The sequence below is a fragment of the Culex pipiens genome, chromosome 2, assembly GCF_016801865.2.
Source record: "Culex pipiens pallens isolate TS chromosome 2, TS_CPP_V2, whole genome shotgun sequence".
Classification (NCBI taxonomy): Eukaryota; Metazoa; Arthropoda; class Insecta; order Diptera; family Culicidae; genus Culex; species Culex pipiens.
The window spans coordinates 130,073,564-130,094,375 of NC_068938.1; the positions used below are offsets into that span (position 1 = coordinate 130,073,564).

The 20,812-nt window shown below is 38.2% G+C and overlaps 1 protein-coding gene and 1 pseudogene across 1 annotated transcript; both read left to right on the top strand.

Annotated features, from left to right (window-relative positions):
* The first annotated feature begins 180 nt into the window (after positions 1 to 180).
* On the top strand, positions 181 to 908 carry LOC120430721 (malate dehydrogenase, mitochondrial-like; annotated as a pseudogene).
* Positions 909 to 3,431: 2,523 nt separating this feature from the next.
* On the top strand, positions 3,432 to 5,665 carry LOC120430725 (uncharacterized). The gene is made up of 3 exons (XM_039595837.2): positions 3,432 to 3,658; positions 3,724 to 4,665; positions 4,731 to 5,665. The coding sequence occupies exons 1-3, from the start codon at positions 3,626 to 3,628 to the stop codon at positions 5,331 to 5,333; spliced, it is 1,578 nt and encodes a 525-aa protein (XP_039451771.1). The 5' UTR covers positions 3,432 to 3,625; the 3' UTR covers positions 5,334 to 5,665.
* Positions 5,666 to 20,812: the final 15,147 nt, after the last annotated feature.

Here is a 20,812-nt window from a genome sequence, read left to right on the forward strand (position 1 = left end):
GTAACACAGATTTGTGTAAAATTTGACACAAATTGTCCAAAACCGGTATTACACAGAATCTGTGTAAAAGCCTTGTACACAGATCTGTGTACAGTACAGATTGTCAAGTCAAGTTGACTTGACAATCTGTAGTGTACAGCCATAGACTAATTAAAGACTACTCACTCCGAACAAAATTTTCCAAAAAGTATGACTCATAAGCTGTGAACCGCGGGTACAACGTTGAACCCCATATCGGCTCACCCCTCGTATGACAGATCGACCTGGCAGCGCTGGCTTTTTCGATTTCGTTTTGTGCTGATTTACGCGCGCATCTTGTTTGTGTTGTTTTGCTTTGCAATAAGTTAATCAGCAGTGCAGGGATTATTGTTTAGCGAGCCAAATCTGTTCAACACGAACACCTTGATCGCCCGCGGCCTCGCCGCCGGATGTGCCAATGCGTGCCCCCATCTCGAATCCGGTTAACTCAACGGTCCCGATTGCCTGCGACACTCTGCCCAAGGCTGCAGTTTTGGACCCAAAGCGCGTGTTGGCCATTTCCATGCTGGACATTGACCGTGCCGGAGTCGACCCACAAGAGGTCAACATTCCGGTCTTTTCCGCTCGGATATTACCAAGGCCACTTACTTCTCCACGCCGCTGCTGCTGGGCAAGAACGGTCTCGAGAAGAACCTTGGTCTGCCCAAGGTGAACGCCAACGAGAAGGAGCTGCTCAAGAAGGCCATTCAGGAGCTGAAGAAAAACATCCAGAAGGGCGAGGAGTTGGTCAAGAAGAAGTGAATTTTTAGATCAAGTTGAAAATATTTGTAACCAACAATTGAAAATAAAATTTGAAGTACATGATAAAAAGTATCCGCGTATTTGTTTTCTTTGTAGTAAAATTTATTCTCATTCTACATTCTTGGACTTAGCGGTGGCGGCGGGTTTCGGTTCCGTGACGGGGTGGCTTCCTCTAAGTCTCCCTCTACATGGGACAAACTGTGCTGACCTCCGCTAGTAACTTTAAGGATGCGCATGCCCTGCACCTGCTTGCTGACAAGCTGCGTTGTTCGTCTTCCTCGGTTTTTGAAGTAGATTCAGTACGTCGAGGCCCAGATGGCGTCTGCAAGGACTTTCTTGCCTTTCTGGATGAAGATCCCGGCTTGAAGAAGGTCAGTCTTGCCCCGGCAGTATCAACCGGAGGCGGGCCACGACTAGATACGCCGCTTTGCTTGGTAAACCCGACGGTGTTCACGTGGTCGTTTTCTGGGAGGATGACGATTGACAGCCCGAAATGATCTCGATCGGGAGCCACTTCTTGCCCTCGATGGTGAGGCCCATGTTGCCGTTCGAATCCCGGAATGACCTTCAGGCGTAGGCGTGTCTATCTTTCAGCAGACACACGGAATCGCTAGAAATTCGACCACCCTCAGGATCCCCCCGAACGATGGTTCACTCTAGTAATTACCGTCCGCATCTGGAACATTTTCTGTTTAATTCAAAACAAAACATAAACAATAACATTGCGTGAAATGTCATGTCAACGTCAGAGCTGCCAGTTGATGACATTTCGATCTGTCATTTTTGACAGTGAACCGGCCGTGCCGAGGGGTCATAAAAAGGTTGAGTCATGGTTCAGAGCCTACTGTGTAGTCTTTTATTAGTCTATGGTACAGCCGTTGTCTGTCCGTGTACGACTAAGTTCCAAATGTAAACAAACACTTTGGTGGGTCTGGTGGTGCTGGTGATTCTAGGACGCAAAGCAAAGCCGACCGTGGCAGCAGCCAGGAATCGGCCGCGGAAACCTTCGTAAGCCAAACAGCTGCAGCGGAACGTCAATTCCCGCGAGGACTGGAACGAGATCATCGAGGAGACGACGCTGCCGAAGCGTTGCATGATTGCGTTGAAGAAGATAAACATCCGGTTTTTTGCCAAGTACGACACAGGTGATATTCACGGTGAGGAGAAGGAGCCGACGAAGAGGAGGACGACGAAAAGCGGGATAATAGGAGGCGGCCAGAGCGGCTGTTGCACTCGGTGCCGGCGGTTTACAACACTGGTAATGAGAATGTGTGCAGTGGCTTGCCAACTTTACTTACTTCCATCTCTTTTAGCAACTAACCGCTCACAAATGCTCATCTTGCGACGGCCAGCTCCAGCCGAATGAACCTGTACAGCGTGCCGAAAAAATCTGTGTCATTCTCAAAGGAGGATGTAGTGCTCGAAATCAAATTCCGTTAAGAGGGCCTCATCAACCCAATGTTCCGGATGCGCTTCCAGAATCGGGAACTCCCCGTTCAGGCACTTCACTTTCCAGCCGGGAAACGTCGATCACCCTTGCCGAATCTACAGTAAACTTCTCCAAACCTGTCCTGATGAAGACCGGCAACGTGACCATCCTGTTCTCTACTTTGCAGTCGCGCGACGAAACGTCCATCCGGAACCGTCCAGCTTGGGGTCTTCGGAAGTGACCGGCAGCGTTCCCTAAGAATCGGTACAGCTTGAACTAAGATTTTGGCCAGAAGCGTTAAATACAATAACAAAATGTCTTTTTTTAACATACTGTTTGAAACTTTTAAAAATAAATATAAAATTAAGCCTAGAATCAAGCTCATTTTTCTGAAATTATCACTGTAGTATTAAATGTTGTTCATTCTTGCTATAAAAGGTTTCTTTTCCAATTAAAAGTAAAACACTTTAACCGATACAACGATTTTGTTCCATAAATGCATGGTAGTATCAAAAACTTTCCAACTTTTAAATTGAAAAGTTTGAACTTTCTACGAATATTCACCAACGCAAAATTTTAATCCAACGAACGATCTTTTTAAATTTAGAGTATTTTTTCTTTGTGTGTTTGATTGTGATTTGGATTAATGTTGACACACAAACCAATTAGATCTATGATGTGGCTTTATTCAATCATTTATGTGTTTGGGCACTTGAATATAAAATGTGGCGTTTTTTCAGTGTAGAGTGGTGCGTGTCTCGACCGAGCTTTGTTGCTTTCGACCACTTTAGAACAGTTTCAAACTATTGTGTGTGTCTTGAATAGTTTTTTTATGCTGTAGTTTGAGGTGTGCACTTTGTTGGAGAGCTTTCCACAAATTGCACGATTGTCTAAAAATTTCTGAAATCCGCAATAATACGTTAACCGTTTATGTTAATGTACCGATAGTGTAATGACGACTTTGTCTGCCCCTAGGGAAAACTTTTAGAATTTTCAATAGACTAATCTACGTGCGCATGTATTGCGTGTACGTACACGAAAAGAAAGTGAGGTCAAATTTTGTCCGGCCAGCAAAATCAAATGGTGCGCTAGTGTGCGTGCGCGAAACGTCATAGAGCTTTATAACCCAGAAAGTGTCAAAATGTATATGATGCCTTTTGAAATGTTGCTGTCGATTTCAAATTCTACATGTTTTGCCCGTTTCCGCCTCAACGTGCAGGCAGTAAACAACAATCATCAAAATCATCGCGACAGAGAGAACTCTCCCGCGAGAGAGAATCATGATGATTATTTTGAATTCAGAACAGCTGATTTCTGGGTAAACAGTTCTGTTCTGCGGCCAAAGCGAGTGTGCGTGGGTGTTTTAGAATTAACTTTTTGTAGTGAAATTTCAAACTGATTAGCATTTGATACACAATGTCGTCAATTGTTCTCTCTTTTCCCGCCGAAGTAAGTATTTAGAGTGATTATTTCATGTCTAGAAAGTTAGATTTTTGAATATTACTTTATTCTAGATTTTGGAAGCGATTTTCGCCTACCTGCCCTTGAAGGATCTGTTAAAGGCGTCCCAGGTGTGCCACCGGTGGAATAAGGTCCTGCAAAGCCCGCTGTTTCAGCGTCAGCTCCAGGTTAAGTTGCACAGCGACTTTAGGGAACCACCTTCGAAAGCCGATGAAGCGTTTTTGAGTAGAGCCAAGAATTTGTCGATTGTTCAAAAGTTCGATGAAGATGCAACAGAAGGTGAAAACGGACAAGCTGGTCCGACTGAGGCGGAGGAGAATATTTCTGGGATTCTATTTGGCGCTTGCAATGAGCTGGAGTGCCTTCAGTTGATAGGTCGCTTTCAATGCGTTAAGTCCGTTATCGGCGATAGACTGGACGAGTTGAGCAATGTGAGAGAACTTTCGCTTTCGTTTGCCTATCAGGGCGAGGAGAAATGTGACGATTCTCAGGGAGAACTCTGGCTGATGAGAAGTAGCAGCCTACAGTCGCTTAAAATTGGGTTGACCAATTCTATAGGACCATTCGGATTAGAAGCACCCAACTTAAAAGAGATGCATTTGACTGTAAACAGTAAAACTTTGCTGGATCTCGTAGACAAATTCTCAGGCCAATTGAGGAAGCTAAGACTGAAGCTGATCGACAGCAAAACTTTGGATGAAATTTTGAAAATGAAATTTTCAAAGTTAAATCAGCTAGAGCTGGCAATATTTGACCATAAGGATAGTTGGGAATTTTCGCATGTTACAGTGCGGGAAGAGGACGATGAACTAGTCAAGCAGTTTGTTCAGGAAATGTCCGCCCTGGAAGAGCTTTCAGTCAGAAGTGATGAAGTGTTTTACAGACTGTGCCCTGCGTTGTGCTCGATGCAAACGAATCTGCGGCAACTGGAGCTGCACAATTTAAATGTTGATGCAAATATTCTTGTTAATATTTTGCTAATACAAAATATCAAGGTAAGTTTTTTTTTACCATTTTTAAGCCAATTAAAAACATATTGAAAATTATTTCTTTTTCACAGGGTCTATCCGTCCAACACTGCGAAATCGTCAACGAAATCCCAGGACTTCACATCCGCCTGGTAAACTTGCTGCATTTAAACCTGACCAACGTGGTCAACAACGTGCTGCTGAACCACAACTTCAGCGGCCTCAAATCACTCCAGCTGCTGCACAACCGCTTCGGCAACGAATCCCTCCAAAAAGTGTTCCAAAACTTTGCCAGCATCGAGCAGCTGCAAATCACGTTCCGCGCCAAGCTCGACGAGGACGCCTTCGCACGGCTTCACCAGCTGAAAAACCTAACCGCCCTAACCCTCTGCCGGACGGACACCACCGCCGAACACTGGAACCGGATTCAACCGGTGCCGTCGGTCCAGCAACTCACCTTCGAGGGTTGCTTCATGATGCCGTTTTCCATCTTTCCCGAGCTCGGGAGGGTTTTTCCCGCCCTTCGGCGGCTCCACGTGACCAAGTGTTGCGTGCTGGACGATACGAGCAGTGCCGATGCCGTCGTGGATGGGGCTTGTGAACGGAAGTTGAGGGAAATGTTCTCCGGTGTGGCGGTTTCGTGGCATGAGACGATGCAGGTTACGCCGGAGAACTTGAAGAAGATGCTGTTGTGAGGGATTAAGAAGGAGGAAGCTCAGATGAGGCAGCTAAGAAGGAATTAAAATTGTGTTTCAGATTAATTTTAAATGATTAGAAAAAAAACACGACTAACTGAAAAGTTGTAGTAAATTCATGTCGTGACAACATTTGCGCTTTTTTAACTTTCACTGGAAAATATTTTTTTGATCAATATTTTTTTAAACGTGTGCTTTCGAAATCAATCTCGGGATCACTAAGTAATAATGGTAAAAACAAAAAAAGTGAAAAGACCTTTTGGTTTAGACTAGATTCAAATAAGTGTCCAAAAAATTATTTTACCCTAGAATAAATGATAAAAGTAAAAAAATGTGTTTTATTGCCAAATGGTTGAGAATACCATTCAGAGCGGACTGCAAATCTGGAGTTTTTTTTTGAAAAGATCCAATAAACCAAATTTCCAGTTTTTGCTTTTTGGGTGTTTTTAGTTTTGTTTTTGAGTCAGGGGTATTAAAAAACACTCAAAAAGCAAAAACCAAAAAATTGGTTTATTGGTCCTTTAAAAAAAAAACTCCGGATGGGAGCTCAGGAAAACTCAATTTTTAAGCAATTAAATGATTATTTATGATAAAAGTATTGATTGATTAGGTGCACAAAATGTGTCTAGAATATTATTAAAATAAAAACTGCTCGAAAAATTTGCAATCGACATAAGTACACCATTCGATTCAGCAGGAATTTTGGGCGCCAAAAATATATAGTTTTCATATGTTAAGTATTTTATTTTAAAAGAAAATTCACAAAAAGTATGAAAATCGAGACATTTAGTATGGGAGCTGTCAAATCTCTCACTATCAAAAAGCAGCGTTGAGTTTTCACTGGATTTGTCTACAATATATTATGGCGGTTCGTCGCTGTTGCATACAATCCGAAAATTGCATGCAATATGTGGGAGTATCGAACAGCACTTATTCTCCATATAAACTTTGGAGAAAAACCATTCGGCCCTGTCTAAACATTTTTGAAAAATTCAAAGTGCACGTGTTTCTGGGGACCCCAAACAAATACTCAAATTTGAGTAATATTGGGTCGCTGAACTCGGAAACTCAAACCGTCACGAGTCATTTGTAGGAACAAATGTTTTGTAAATGTTATTTTGTGCGTTACTTTTTGTGGGAAAACATCCTAAAAATAAGGTATCTTTGCAAACTAAAAAAATAGCTGGACTAACCAAACTTGCAAGAATAGCATAAAATCTAGCAGAAAAAGCCAACATACTAACTGAAGACAAGAGGCTTTAACATTTTTCATCAGTTTTTTTTGTATATTTATACCAAATAGCTTTATATCTTTGGTTAAATGAAGTTAAAAATCAATAATTGTGCCAACTAGAGGTGGGCAAAACCGCTCTTTTTAGGAGCCGCTCATTTTCGTCCGCTCATTTGAACGGCACTTTCGCTCTTTTTCAGAATATGGGTGAAAAGGATATTTTTAAAGAATGTTGTGATTTTTAAACCTATTTCACATTGGAAATATATAAATTTTATGAAACAAATTAACTCAAAACGACTAGATGTCCTTGAAAACCGTAGTCCTTGGAGGTCTCTATGTCAACATTTCTACTCGAATAATTGAATGGCATCCAAACTAAAATCTAGGATTTTGGAGAACCTAATTGCTATTAATTTTAAAATTGCGTCTATTTCTGCCGAAATTGGACTAATGCTAAAAATATTCTTTTAACTCATTTCTACATTCTGATTTGATCGATAAAGTCTATAACGCAGAAGTTTATTCGGGCAAGAGGCAAAATCTCTAAGTATCGTAATAATTTACAAGTTAAGCATTTTGAAATGCTCAAATTTGTATTCGGGTAATACTTTTATGCAGCAATTCCCCACGAAAACAGCATGATTCGAAAAAAGTTCTCCGATCGGGCTCAACATTTTTCTGGGGGTTCCTTGGCTGATATAATTGGACCCGTATTTTTTTGTTTGGCCATTAGTGTGACCTACGCCGTGGTAGGGTGGTTCGAAAAATGGCAATTTTCTTCGATTTTCGCAAAAACCACTTTTTTTCAAAAAATCATATCTCCGCGCCATTTCATCCGATTTTAGCTGTTTTAGATGCAAAAGAAAGGTGATTAGTTTGACTATATAGGAAAAATAGTAAAAAGTTTCAAAAATCTAGCTCAACATTTGAAAAGATCGTATGAAAACTTAATATGCTGTTTTGAAGGTCTCGGGACCAAAGACCTATGTCTGAAAATATTTTTTTCGGATTCCTCGGAAAATTTCACATAACATATCAAAAAATGGTGAAGTTATGTGTTCGATACTCTGAGATACGATCTTTTGAAAATAAAAACTGAGTTTTCCGACGCGCCACGCGCAAAAATGGGAAAATTACGAAAACGGGAACAATCTTGTTCAGCCAAAATGAGTAAAATAATTTAAATTTTTTGCGACATTGAGCCCACTAGAAATTATTTTTAAGGGTTTCATCTCGCTTTTCAAAAACTATAACTATAATTTGTAACGAAATCGAAATTAGTATTCAAAAAGAAAAAAGTAGTACTTTTTAACATTCACGTGAATTTTAGAGAGCGTTACATAACGTAGATGATGGGGTCATTTCTTTTTGAATAAAACAAAGCATGATCAAAAGCATGATTCTTTTAATTTCTTTTGAAAAATAAAAAAAATAGACATAAAATTTTTATTGCAGCGAATGAAAATGTTACTAAATTTGGTTAGCTAATAAAAAACTTAAAAATCTGAACAATTCTTCAAATGTTCAATTAAAAACTAATTAAATTTACGTAAACAAATGATTTTGAGAAAATTAATTGATAAGTTTCACGAATTTCACGCCATCCACCTCTTATGTCAGAAAAAATGTTTAATTTTACCTCTGAAAATGTGTAATTTTACCACTATCCTAGTGTAATGTCGCATTTTCAGTCTAAATTGAGGTAAAATTACATCATATTAGAGGAAAAATGTTGTAATGTATTTTTTTTTTGCATTAAAATGAAAAAAAGTGATCAGAAATTGTTTTTAATCGTGTTTTTTACCGTTGTACATAAAAATTAACATAGGGATTTAGTACCCAATTGTTTTGTCAAAATGTCAAAATGTACAAATGCCAAAATGTCAAAATGTACAAATGCCAAAATGTTAAAAATGTCAAAATGTCAAAATGTCAAAATGTCAAAATGTCAAAATGTCAAAATGTCAAAATGTCAAAATGTCAAAATGTCAAAATGTCAAAATGTCAAAATGTCAAAATGTCAAAATGTCAAAATGTCAAAATGTCAAAATGTCAAAATGTCAAAATGTCAAAATGTCAAAATGTCAAAATGTCAAAATGTCAAAATGTCAAAATGTCAAAATGTCAAAATGTCAAAATGTCAAAATGTCAAAATGTCAAAATGTCAAAATGTCAAAATGTCAAAATGTCAAAATGTCAAAATGTCAAAATGTCAAAATGTCAAAATGTCAAAATGTCAAAATGTCAAAATGTCAAAATGTCAAAATGTCAAAATGTCAAAATGTCAAAATGTCAAAATGTCAAAATGTAAAAATGTCAAAATGTCAAAATGTCAAAATGTCAAAATGTCAAAATGTCAAAATGTCAAAATGTCAAAATGTCAAAATGTCAAAATGTCAAAATGTCAAAATGTCAAAATGTCAAAATGTACAAATGTCAAAATGTCAAAATGTACAAATGCCAAAATGTCAAAATGTTAAAAATGTCAAAATGTCAAAATGTCAAAATGTCAAAATGTCAAAATGTCAAAATGTCAAAATGTCAAAATGTCAAAATGTCAAAATGTCAAAATGTCAAAATGTCAAAATGTCAAAATGTCAAAATGTCAAAATGTCAAAATGTCAAAATGTCAAAATGTCAAAATGTCAAAATGTCAAAATGTCAAAATGTCAAAATGTCAAAATGTCAAAATGTCAAAATGTCAAAATGTCAAAATGTCAAAATGTCAAAATGCCAAAATGTCAAAATGTCAAAATGTAAAAATGTGAAAATGTACAAATGTAAAAATGTAAAAATGTACTAATGTGAAAATGTACAATAACTAAACAAATATTTTTTAACAAATTCAGGCCTGAAATGGTTTAAAACTGTTAAAGAATTATTGAGTTATCTTTTTTGAAGACTAATTCTGACTTGCAGGCTTTGAAAATATTTAAAACATAAACTACTATAAGGCTTTCTAGTCAGAAATTTACCAACACATTCAAAGTATGTTTATATTACAGCTGGAGGTTTGTTTGCATCAGGTTTCCTATCTTTTTCTAGCAAAAGTTTTTTATCAGGCGACTTCTAGCTGTTTTTTTACTGACCGCCCGATATGTCAGCCAACATACTTAACAGGACTGTGACAGCTCGAGCTCGGTCATTGTTTGCATCAGGACACTGTGACGAGAAGTTCGTCAATTTTGGGTTAAATTATATTTTTTCATTGGGCCTATAAAGCCTTATTTGTTGAATCAACAACAAATTTTTGTTCCTTCAATATTTTGTTGAATTCAATTTCAATTTAACTATAAAGTTGTGTTTCACAAAAAACATTGCTTCGCGTGTACAGAGCGGATTCGTTGGCTCGAGTTTCGCTACCGTCATCTTAGGCGAATCGGGACTACAGTCTGAATAGGGGCAGCACGTTTTTAAGCACAGCTGGTGAATCGTTGTTGCATATAAGCAAAAATTGGCTGCAATATGTGGGAGTAGCGAACAACACTAATTTTGCATACAAACTTTGGAGAAAAACCATTCGGCCCTGTCTAAATTGTTTTGAAAAATTCAAATTGCACGTTTTTCTGGGGACCCAAACTTCATGCTTTCCCTCAAGTTGAGCCTGCGCAGAAATTTTGTTGGTCGGTGGTTGATTAAAGTTTGTATGGATACATTTTTAGGTAACATACTAAACCATTTTATCTAAACGATTCCAAATCTACGGAACTGGAAAGTTTCCAAACCTCGGCTACGATGGCTCCGCCAGATTTTGTTTCATTTTTTTGGGATTGGTCGTCGACCGTTCGGCCATTATGGGAGCACCTTTAAGTAGAGCCCAATGGTCAATGGGCGGTCACAAGCTCAAGATTGAGGAAGTATTTTTAAATCTTTTTCTGTGGGATTTCTACAAAAAGGAGGGTGGAAAATAATAATAAAAACCATAGTTTTATCTGTGGCCTATCAGAAAACGCATTAGACCACAGGGAAGGGGGGCTGGGGCTATTTCGTGAGTCAACTTTAGGCGCGGTCTCTAAAACTCTAAACAGAGAAAAAAAGAGGCAACATTTTTATTTATGTGGCCAACACGGCTACTGTTCATGTCGTTGAATTTTATTTGCTCCACATCAAGGTTTCCTTCTTTCAGCATCTTAGCGCTTTGAAGTGGTGAGTAGGGTAAAGGTTGCTGTTTTTGGTTTCCTGTTTTTCGTAATTTCTCATTTATTCAAAACTGTGAAACAAATTTAATAATTATCAAGTTTTCATGAAAAGGTAATATTTTGAAATGTTTACTTCCCCTATAATCAACAGTTTACTTAATTGTTTTAAAAAAACCTCAAGCTCCAAAAAAAGGCCGTTGTTTATTTTCTCCACGCTTGGACTTTTATTTGTTTCCCTGAACACATTACTGTGTGGTATAAAAGAAGAAATTATTATTATGTATACATATTATTCTTTTCCTTTTCTTTTCTCCCTGACGGCCTTATCGGCATCACGAGACCCTCCATCGAGTTCCTTTCCGTTCCGGCCATGTCCAAGAGTTGTCCTCCCAAGGTCCCTCTGCGGCCCTTCCCCCCCTCTTCCACAGTTTCGTCTGATTTGTCTTTCTTTTCCATTCATCATTTCCTCCGCCGTGCGGAGTTCGTTCTCGGATTTTACTATACAATCTCCTCCTCGATGACCAACTTCCTCGTCCTCCTCCTCCTCCGTGATGTCCGCTACGTCCATAAGCCCCCCCTCCTCTTTCTGAGCCGCGGCAACAGAGACCAGAGCAATAATATTAATATCTAACCGTTCCAAACATGACAAATTTAATTTCAATTTCCAGGCCGAACGTCGTTGGTGGTCCTGGTCTGAGCTCGAGCTCTACCCTCTACCTACCTACTGCTGTACACAGATATACTGTTGAATGTTGAGCTGTCGCGGTGTTGTTGCTGCTGCTGTTGATCTTGTTTCCGATGTTGCTACAAATGATGTCTCCCGGAGTTTGGCGCGCTTTGGATTGTTTTTTTTTTGCTGCTGGCTTGTGTTTTGTAATTTCTCGGATTTTAGTTATGATAAAAAAAAAAACACTTAATATTTCAATTTAACTTACATCTTTTGTCTATATTCATTATTATTTTTTTTTTAAACTTTGACATTCTGAATCTGATTAATGCGCTGCCAATGGGGACGCTCAGTTTTGTTTTTTTCATGTTTATTTTCATTTTGTGTGTGTCGCTATTTGTGTGCATTGGATGAGAGTCGATTGCAGCCAGCGCGGTCACGCGGTTGCTGGGCAGGATTTTTCGTTTTTTGGCCTCCTGTTTCTCGCTAGGAGTGATAATATCAGTCCTTCCTTTATCATTGTTGATCGGAAGGCATGCCGCCTGTTGAGTTTGTCAAAGTTATTGTGTTGTCACAAAGAAACACGTTAATTTCATGATGCTTATGTTTTTTTTCTTTTTTATTTTTATTATTTGAAATTCACTGAATTCAATATTTTAATCTATTTGACAGTTTTAGCTTATCAAGCTATCCGTTTTATTGAAGAATCAATCGTATTTTATGTAGTATTTCACGTTATCAAAATCAAAAACAAAAATCCAAATCACGCGTTTTCAAAATTGATTACATATTGTAAAAGCATACTGATAAGTTCTTTCCATAGCACTATTGCTCGGTTGGCACGCAGTCGATTAAAACTATTTGTTAAAAAATAATTAACATTATATTATAACAGGGTGGCCACTCAAGTCAGGAAAGTCGGAAAAAATCGGGAATTCGCCAAAATACACGAAAAATCGGGAAATAGTCGGGAATTTGTGGTTTTTTGTTAGGATCAAGCATCCTTGTTTGAAAAATATTTTTTAACTCTTGAATTATTTTGAAATATTTGGTATACATTTGAAATTAATTTTACCCAATTCGTCTTCAGCATCTAACTTCAAAATTCGGGTTCCTTTCACTATTTCAATCTATATGAGAATGAAAAGGTTATTTAAGATTTTCAGTTTACTTAAATATCGAAAAAAATCTTAAGTTTTTTCAATCTGAATGAAAAAAAAGAATAAAAACTTTTTTACGCTTTGAAAATATTGATATATATTAATGAAGTTACGAAAATGTTGTATTTCTGAAGTTTAACTTTTTTTCCGTTTTATGCTTTCAAAATTCAAATTTTGTAAAATGATTAAAAAGCCTTAATTTGATAAGAAATGCATTAATAAACGTTATTCAATGTATTTTAAATAGCATGTAAAAGACATTTTTTTTAATCACGGGATCAATTTTATTAAAATTTGTATTGGCTTGATTAAATTAATAAGAATTTGTTTCAGTTATTACAAATAAGTTTAAAGAACTTTTATCTAGAAACATTCGTATAAAATAAGTGGTAAAATATGAAGAGTTATCAAACTGGATTTTTCATTGAAACAAAGTTTAAACATTCAAATACTGACACTTCAATAAATCGACATTAATATCAAAATTTAAAAATATTAAAGGATACTTGGTAAAAATATCTTTTAACATTCCAACGCCCAAGGCTCCAAAAAAGTTGGAACGGTAACTTCAACTCGCTGGTTCTCGGACATAACTCACCCAATCAAAATGATTCTTTTTTCCAGTGATTTGTTAGGATGTCTAGATGATCCTAGAACTTTGCAGAACTCAATTTGATCAAATCTGTAATTTTTGCGATCAAAAACATCGTTCCAACTTTTTTTTCGCGTGTAAAAAAAAATCGCCAAAAATTCCGCGGAGGCAGTCTTTTTGAAAAAGTTGGAACGATGTTTTCGGTCGCAGAAATAACAGATTTGTTCAAATCAAGTTCTACAAAACTTTAGGATTATCTAGACATTCTTACAAATCCCTGGAAACAAGAATCGTCCCGATTAGTTGAGTTATGCCCGAGAACCAGCGAGTTGAAGTTACCGTTCCAACTTTTTTGGGAGGCTTGGGCGTCCGTGTAAGTTGGACATGCGTTGGGCGTTCCAGTGTTAAACGAATTTATAGATATTTTTAAATTCTTTGAAAGAATAATAAATGTAATCAAGTGTAAAGATATGTAATGATTTGATAATAAATATAATCATAAGAATAAAATTTAAAATTGTGTTGTCTTTAACTTTTTGTCATCATCTTTTTCATTTCCAGCTAAAACGAAGTCTCAAAAAAAAAAAAACTTTATGTTCGGTAATTTTAAAAATAAACATTGAAATAATAGGTGGGTAATTCTGTACCAACTCACACGAATCGGGAAAAGTTGCCCCCTTTGTCCTAAGGGGTAATTTTTGCCCCTGATCACGAATCCGAGGTCCGTTTTTTGATATCTCGTCACGGAGGTGCGGTACAACCCCTTCCATTTTTGAACATGCGAAAAAAGAGGTGTTTTTCAATAATGTGCAGCCTCAAACGGTGATGAGATAGAAATTTGGTGTCAAAGGGACTTTTATGTAAAATTAGACGCCCGATTTGATGGCGTACTCAGAATTTCGAAAAAACGTATTTTTCATCGAAAAAAACACTTAAAAAATTTTAAAAATTCTCCCATTTTCCGTTACTTGACTGTAAAATTTTTTGGAACATGTCATTTTATGGGAAATTTAATGTACTTTTCGAATCAAGAAGGGTCATTTTTCATTTAAAACAAAAATTTTCATTTTAAAATTTCGTGTTTTTTCTAACTTGTCTGCTCTACAACTTTGTAGAATATTGTTACACTCTAAAAAGTAGCCCTACAAAGTTAGAAAAAACACGAAATTTTAAAATGAAAAATTTTGTTCTAAATGAAAAAATTACCCTTCTGGGTCAATGTAGATTTGAAAAGTACATTAAATTTTCCATAAAATGACATGTTCCAAAAAAATTTACAGTCGAGTAACGGAAAATGGGAGAATTTTTAAAACTTTTTTGGTGTTTTTTCAATAAAAAATACGTTTTTTTCGGAATTCTGAGTACGCCATCAAATCGGGCGTCTAATTTTACATAAAAGTCCCTTTGACACCAAATTTCTATCTCATCACCGTTTGAGGCTGCAAATTGTTGAAAAACACCTCTTTTTTCGCATGTTCAAAAATGGAAGGGGTCGTACCGCCCTTCCGTCACGAGATATCAAAAAATGGACCTCGGATTCGTGATCAGGGACAAAAGTTACCCCTTAGGACAAAGTTTCACACAAATCGAAGAGGGTTCGGGGCAACTGCTGTGTGAGTTGGCGGAGAATTACCCAGGTATTTGTTAAGCTTTCGGATATTTTTCAAAGACTGATTATTTATGTTTTTACCCTGAATCAAAATTATGGTTCCATTTTTCAAGTGAAGTTTTTTGGCATTTATTATTTAAATTCAAGTTATTTTTCTACTAAACTGTCAATGATTTTTTAAAGAAATTTGTCCGATGGTTTGTATTGACTTTTTATAATGAGTTTTTGATTTGAAATCATTCTTCAGATAAGAAATACATATTTTTTAAGGTTCTGGAAAAATCCGGAAATGGTCGAAAATATGAATATGGGATTTGTGTGGTCACCCTGTTAATTTAATCATTGTATCCAAATTGTATCGTTCCGCAGCCGGATGGATTTTTCAAAATTTCAACCAATAACACATCGCTTATGGTTGCATAACTATGATATACCATAGTGAGTCCTAACCTCATACTCATCTTACTATTGAGGGGTTAGTAAGATGGGTATGAGGTGATACTTTGCCGGAGACGCAACCGATTTAGCGGTCTCCACCATGCAAGTATCGGACTAACATTCCCATCCACTTTCCCGTGATCTTACCACCGGTCGTGGCCGGCGCCGTGATTGATCAGCATGATACGGACTTTGGAGAGTTGCGAAGTGGTGATAATTGGTTCCTACTTTTCATGAGTGGTCCATGGAGCAATTCTTGGAGGTCTTGATTAATAACGGAGTAGCAACTTCCAGTAGACACTAATGCTATTGGACCATCCATAAACACCGTGGACCCTTTTTTAAAATCTCTGCCCACCCCCTTGTGAAAATAGGCTAAGATGTTACAAAAACCCACACGTAAAATGGCTTTTAATATTTTTTACGTTCAAAAAAACATAGTTTTGTGGGTTGAAGTGCGAATGGTTTCGTTTTCAATCAAGTGACTGCACCCTCCTACAACAAAAGGAAGCGACAAACCCCCGTCCTAAAAAAGAACCCAAATCCAAACACTGTGTTCGTCCATGTCAAACACACAATGTGATTCATCTGTTCTGCATTTCCTGATGGAGACCACGGCCGTTGAAGGGTTTACAAAAACGTTCTCCAAAAGGAGGCCCCCAAAAGAAGCAAAACCAAAACAACAAAAACAAGAAGGAAACAAAAAGAAGAAAAAGACCCGGCCCACCCTGGCACCGGCGGCACAATAGCCGAGGAGACCAACCGAAACACAGACAGACAAGCGACTTTTAAGGAAATTTGCCTTCTGATCGATATTTCGAATTGCTCTATTAATATTTCAGCATTCACGAAATGGGACCACCCAGCGAGATTCATTTTAAAATTAAACCATATTCAGCCAACCGACGCCATAATTTAGCAGCAGCAGCAAGAGGTGTGTGTGTGTGTGGCTGTGGGGTTTGGTCTGGGGGGCCACTGTGCTGTGCTGCCGTGTCTGGACCACGTCTCCGAGACGTTACCTTGCCATAATCTTGTTGCTCGTGTGTTTGTTTGAGTGGTTTTGTAGAGGGGTGGCCCTAAAGCACGTATTTTTTCGTTGAGTTGAGTTGAGTTGAGTTGAGTTGAGTTGAGTTGAGTTGAGTTGAGTTGAGTTGAGTTGAGTTGAGTTGAGTTGAGTTGAGTTGAGTTGAGTTGAGTTGAGTTGAGTTGAGTTGAGTTGAGTTGAGTTGAGTTGAGTTGAGTTGAGTTGAGTTGAGTTGAGTTGAGTTGAGTTGAGTTGAGTTGAGTTGAGTTGAGTTGAGTTGAGTTGAGTTGAGTTGAGTTGAGTTGAGTTGAGTTGAGTTGAGTTGAGTTGAGTTGAGTTGAGTTGAGTTGAGTTGAGTTGAGTTGAGTCTATTCTAAAGAAATCTACGTAGTCTTCGACCATCCCCCTCCAAGTTAAAATTTCCCAAGAGACTTGCGGCGACCTGGAAGAGAAGCCGGTGTGGGCCGAACCTGTGGCGGCCACCAGTCCAGCAACCAACAACGAACGGCCTCAGAAGGTCCCCCCAATCCGCGTCCATCGCGTCGCGTGCTATGAAATTATTAGCCTTTTGTTTCCTCTGCCGTCGTCGCCACCAATTCCACCAGTTGCCTCCATTATTGCAGTGATGACTTTTGTTGCATGGAGTTTCCAACGAATCCAGTCCAGGTCCAAGGCAGGTCCCTACCCATAATCACATGCTAAATCCATCATCAACGCTATTGAGATGAAAGAGAAGGGAGAGAGTGCTAAGGCCCGACCTCCTTCCCTGCCCCAGCCCTGTGGTGGTGGAACGACGCTAAAATGATAACAAATTATAATTATTACGTGTTTTTGAAGGGATACGGCAATTGTGATACATTGTGTTTGCAAAAGGCAGGCTAATTGCTTGAAATTATAACAATGTTTAGCAGCTGGGGATTCTACGTTTTCAAACAAATCCTGTAGAAATAATTGTTTCTTTTGTTCTATTAAATATCATTAAACATCACAAAAAAGTTTATTTTCATTTGCATGTTCAAGCAATTTGAAAGGTCCTTGAATACAGCGAAGAGAGTTGTTTTACAATCAGCTACCCACATCTTCGATAATTACCCAGCTATCATGAATTGTCAAGAATCCCCATTAATTAAGATATTCAAACAAAAGCAAAACAAGAAACATCTCCGAGCGAACATAATTGGTACGTACCCATGGCAGGCAGAGGATGGCTCTGTGTTGATATGATCATCAAGGACAATAAACGAGGCGAAATAAATCACCTCGACACATTAGTTAGGGAAGGAGATCAACATCACCCATCCGTGATTAAGGGGTGAATATCGAAGTGGAAATGACGCTGGTGGTGGTCTCGTCTTAATCTAACCTCTTTTCCCCCGCTTCTACCCTCGACTGCCATGTGACTGTTGTAATAATTCCTTCTAGCTGGCTGCACATGAACAGCCGGAATAGTCCGAGATCCGTCCGTTGATCGCTCATAAACTTCACGTGCAGACAGCCTGGCCGGGGTTGGGAGGCCTAAGCCGGAGAACGATATTGGTTTATCTTATCGGGTGGCGCGGCGGCCAAGGCTTGAGACATTTGTCGGTTGATTTATGACATTTCGTCTTCGAATGGCGGAAAAGCTCGCCGGCCTCGATACATTGTATGACTGGGCCGGGATAAGTCCGAGAGGGGGGAAAATGTCCAGCGAATGAAATGGGTGAGCTTGATCGTAATTCGTTGAGCATGCGTGGGTTGAATCGAGTTCAGGTGAAGTAAACGAGATTTTCGAACCCCACACACGAATTTATGCTCAAACATCAATAATTTTTGATCGAATATCAACAATCAACAATTAACAGTCAACTATGAAAAATTATCAAACAACAATCAACAATTTAGTAAAGGGACCATCCATAAACCACGAGGACACTAGGGGAAGGAGGGGGTGTAAGGCGATTGTCCACTAGCCTGTCCCATTTTGAGGTCATGTCGAGGAATTTCAGGTGCTCACTTCTTAAATGATAGATTATGATGTTAGGAACAATGTTTTCTTAGACAAGAAAAAATAATAAAATACTTTCTCGCACCCCCTAGTCGATTTACTAAAAAAAGTCACTTTTTTGAACAAATTTTCTAAAATCGCTTGGAATCAATACAAAAACTGCTTCGATCAGGTGTGTATTATCTTCAAACGATAGGTTTTTGTCCATAGATTAAGATGCACTATCAATATTGGACCAAAATTTAAGTTTTTGGACTCTCCCAGGCGGATTTGTGTCGAAAAAATCGCATTTTTTCGAAACTTTTTTCAGAAATGTTCATTTAATTTAGGGTAGCCTATTTTTCCCAGTGAAACCAATGCATGCAGCTTGTAGGAAATTTCATGGCGAACATTTTTCCTTCTGAGAAAATCCAATTTCGACACTCCAGAGCCGAGATATTTGTGTTTTAGTGAGGAAAAAAGAGGCAATTTTCAAAATTTCTCAAAATTCAGAAGCAAGGCCTACTAATTACACGATGTAGCAAGCATATGTCTCAAAGGTCAGGGTATGCTTTTTTATAGTAATTTTGGCCGCTGAATCCGAATCTGAAATCAAATTTCGTGTAAACAGTGATGTTTTGGAGCTACACCCTTTTGGAATGTTATTTGCGTGTTTAAGAGGCAGTTTTTGTAAATATTGCTCTGTTTGTTCTAGAGGTCGTATCGAGGTGCTCCGATTTGGATGAAACTTTCAGCGTTTGTTTGTCTATACATGAGATGAACTCATGCCAAATATGAGCCTCTACGACAAAGGGAAGTGGGGTAAAACGGGCATTGAAGTTCGAGGTCCAAAAAACATAAAAAATCTTATAATTGCTCGCATTTTAGTAAAACTTCATCAATTCCAACTCACCGGCTCCGTGGCTTAATGGTTACGGCTTCTGCCTTACAAGCAGAAGGTTCAGGGATCAAATCCCGGTCGGTACCTTTAAAATTTTGAATCAGAAATTTGAACTTTGAATATGAACAAAAACGAAAATGAATCAGGTGGGATTCGAACTCACGCCTTTGGATTGGTGGTCTGGGACGCTAAGCAGTCGGCCATCAAAAGGTTTTACACTCTAGCAGTGAAATGATCCGTAGTGTTGAAACATGTTACCTTATCATAATAAATACGCGCTGATCCCTGATTTGCCTGACGGGATTGGAAGTCTAAATATAGATCGAGTTTCCTTCAGATGCTTGCTTCTATGTTCAGGCGGGGCCGAACAATGCCCAGCGACCTCGGAATTGGACCGCAAGGAGCTCTGTCATTCTGAAACGGGTCGTTGGAAGCAGCGTGAGGGCTATCACCACCTAATACCCGGGACTGAGATAAGTTGTATCAGCATTCGGCATATACAAAGTCTGATGCAAATTATACTTTCCCATAATATCGCTACCGGTTAGCGGGTATTGGACACACACAAAAAAACTTCATCAATTCCAACTCTCTTTGATGCATTCGAAAGGTCTTTTGAAGCACTTCAAAATGAATGAGCCATAGAAATCCAGGATTGGTTTAACATTTTCTCATAGCTTTTGCAAATTACTGTTAGAAATGGTTTTTTTTAAACCTCAATATCTTTTTGCAACAGTCAGCAACACCCATACTCTTTTAGTTCAAAAGTTAGGGAATTTCATGGACTATAAGCCTACGGTAATAACTTTTTGACCAATCGCAGTTTTCCTCATAGTTTTTCGATTTTTCTAGAACAAACATTTTACAACGTTAGTTATTGTCCCATAGCATATTCGAAATCCTCGGAAAATTCAAACTTCAATGCCCGTCTTTACCCCACTTCCCTTTGTCGTAGAGGCTCATATTTGGCATGAGTTCATCTCATGTATAGACAAACAAACGCTGAAAGTTTCATCCAAATCGGAGCACCTCGATACGACCTCTAGAACAAACCGAGCAATATTTACAAAAACTGCCTCTTAAACACGCAAATAACATTCCAAAAGGGTGTAGCTCCAAAACATCACTGTTTACACGAAATTTGATTTCAGATTCGGATTCAGCGGCCAAAATTACTATAAAAAAGCATACCCTGACCTTTGAGACATATGCTTGCTACATCGTGTAATTAGTAGGCCTTGCTTCTGAATTTTGAGAAATTTTGAAAATTGCCACTTTTTTCCTCACTAAAACTCAAATATCTCGGCTCTGGAGTGTCGAAATTGGATTTTCTCAGAAGGAAAAATGTTCGCCATGAAATTTCCTACAAGCTGCATGTATTGGTTTTACTGGGAAAAATAGGCTACCCTAAATTAAATGAACATTTCTGAAAAAAGTTTCGAAAAAATGCGATTTTTTCGACACAAATCCGCCTGGGAGAGTCCAAAAACTTAAATTTTGGTCCAATATTGATAGTGCATCTTAATCTATGGACAAAAACCTATCGTTTGAAGATAATACACACCTGATCGAAGCAGTTTTTGTATTGATTCCAAGCGATTTTAGAAAATTTGTTCAAAAAAGTGACTTTTTTTAGTAAATTGACTAGGGGGTGCGAGAAAGTATTTTATTATTTTTTCTTGTCTAAGAAAACATTGTTCCTAACATCATAATCTATCATTTAAGAAGTGAGCACCTGAAATTCCTCGACAT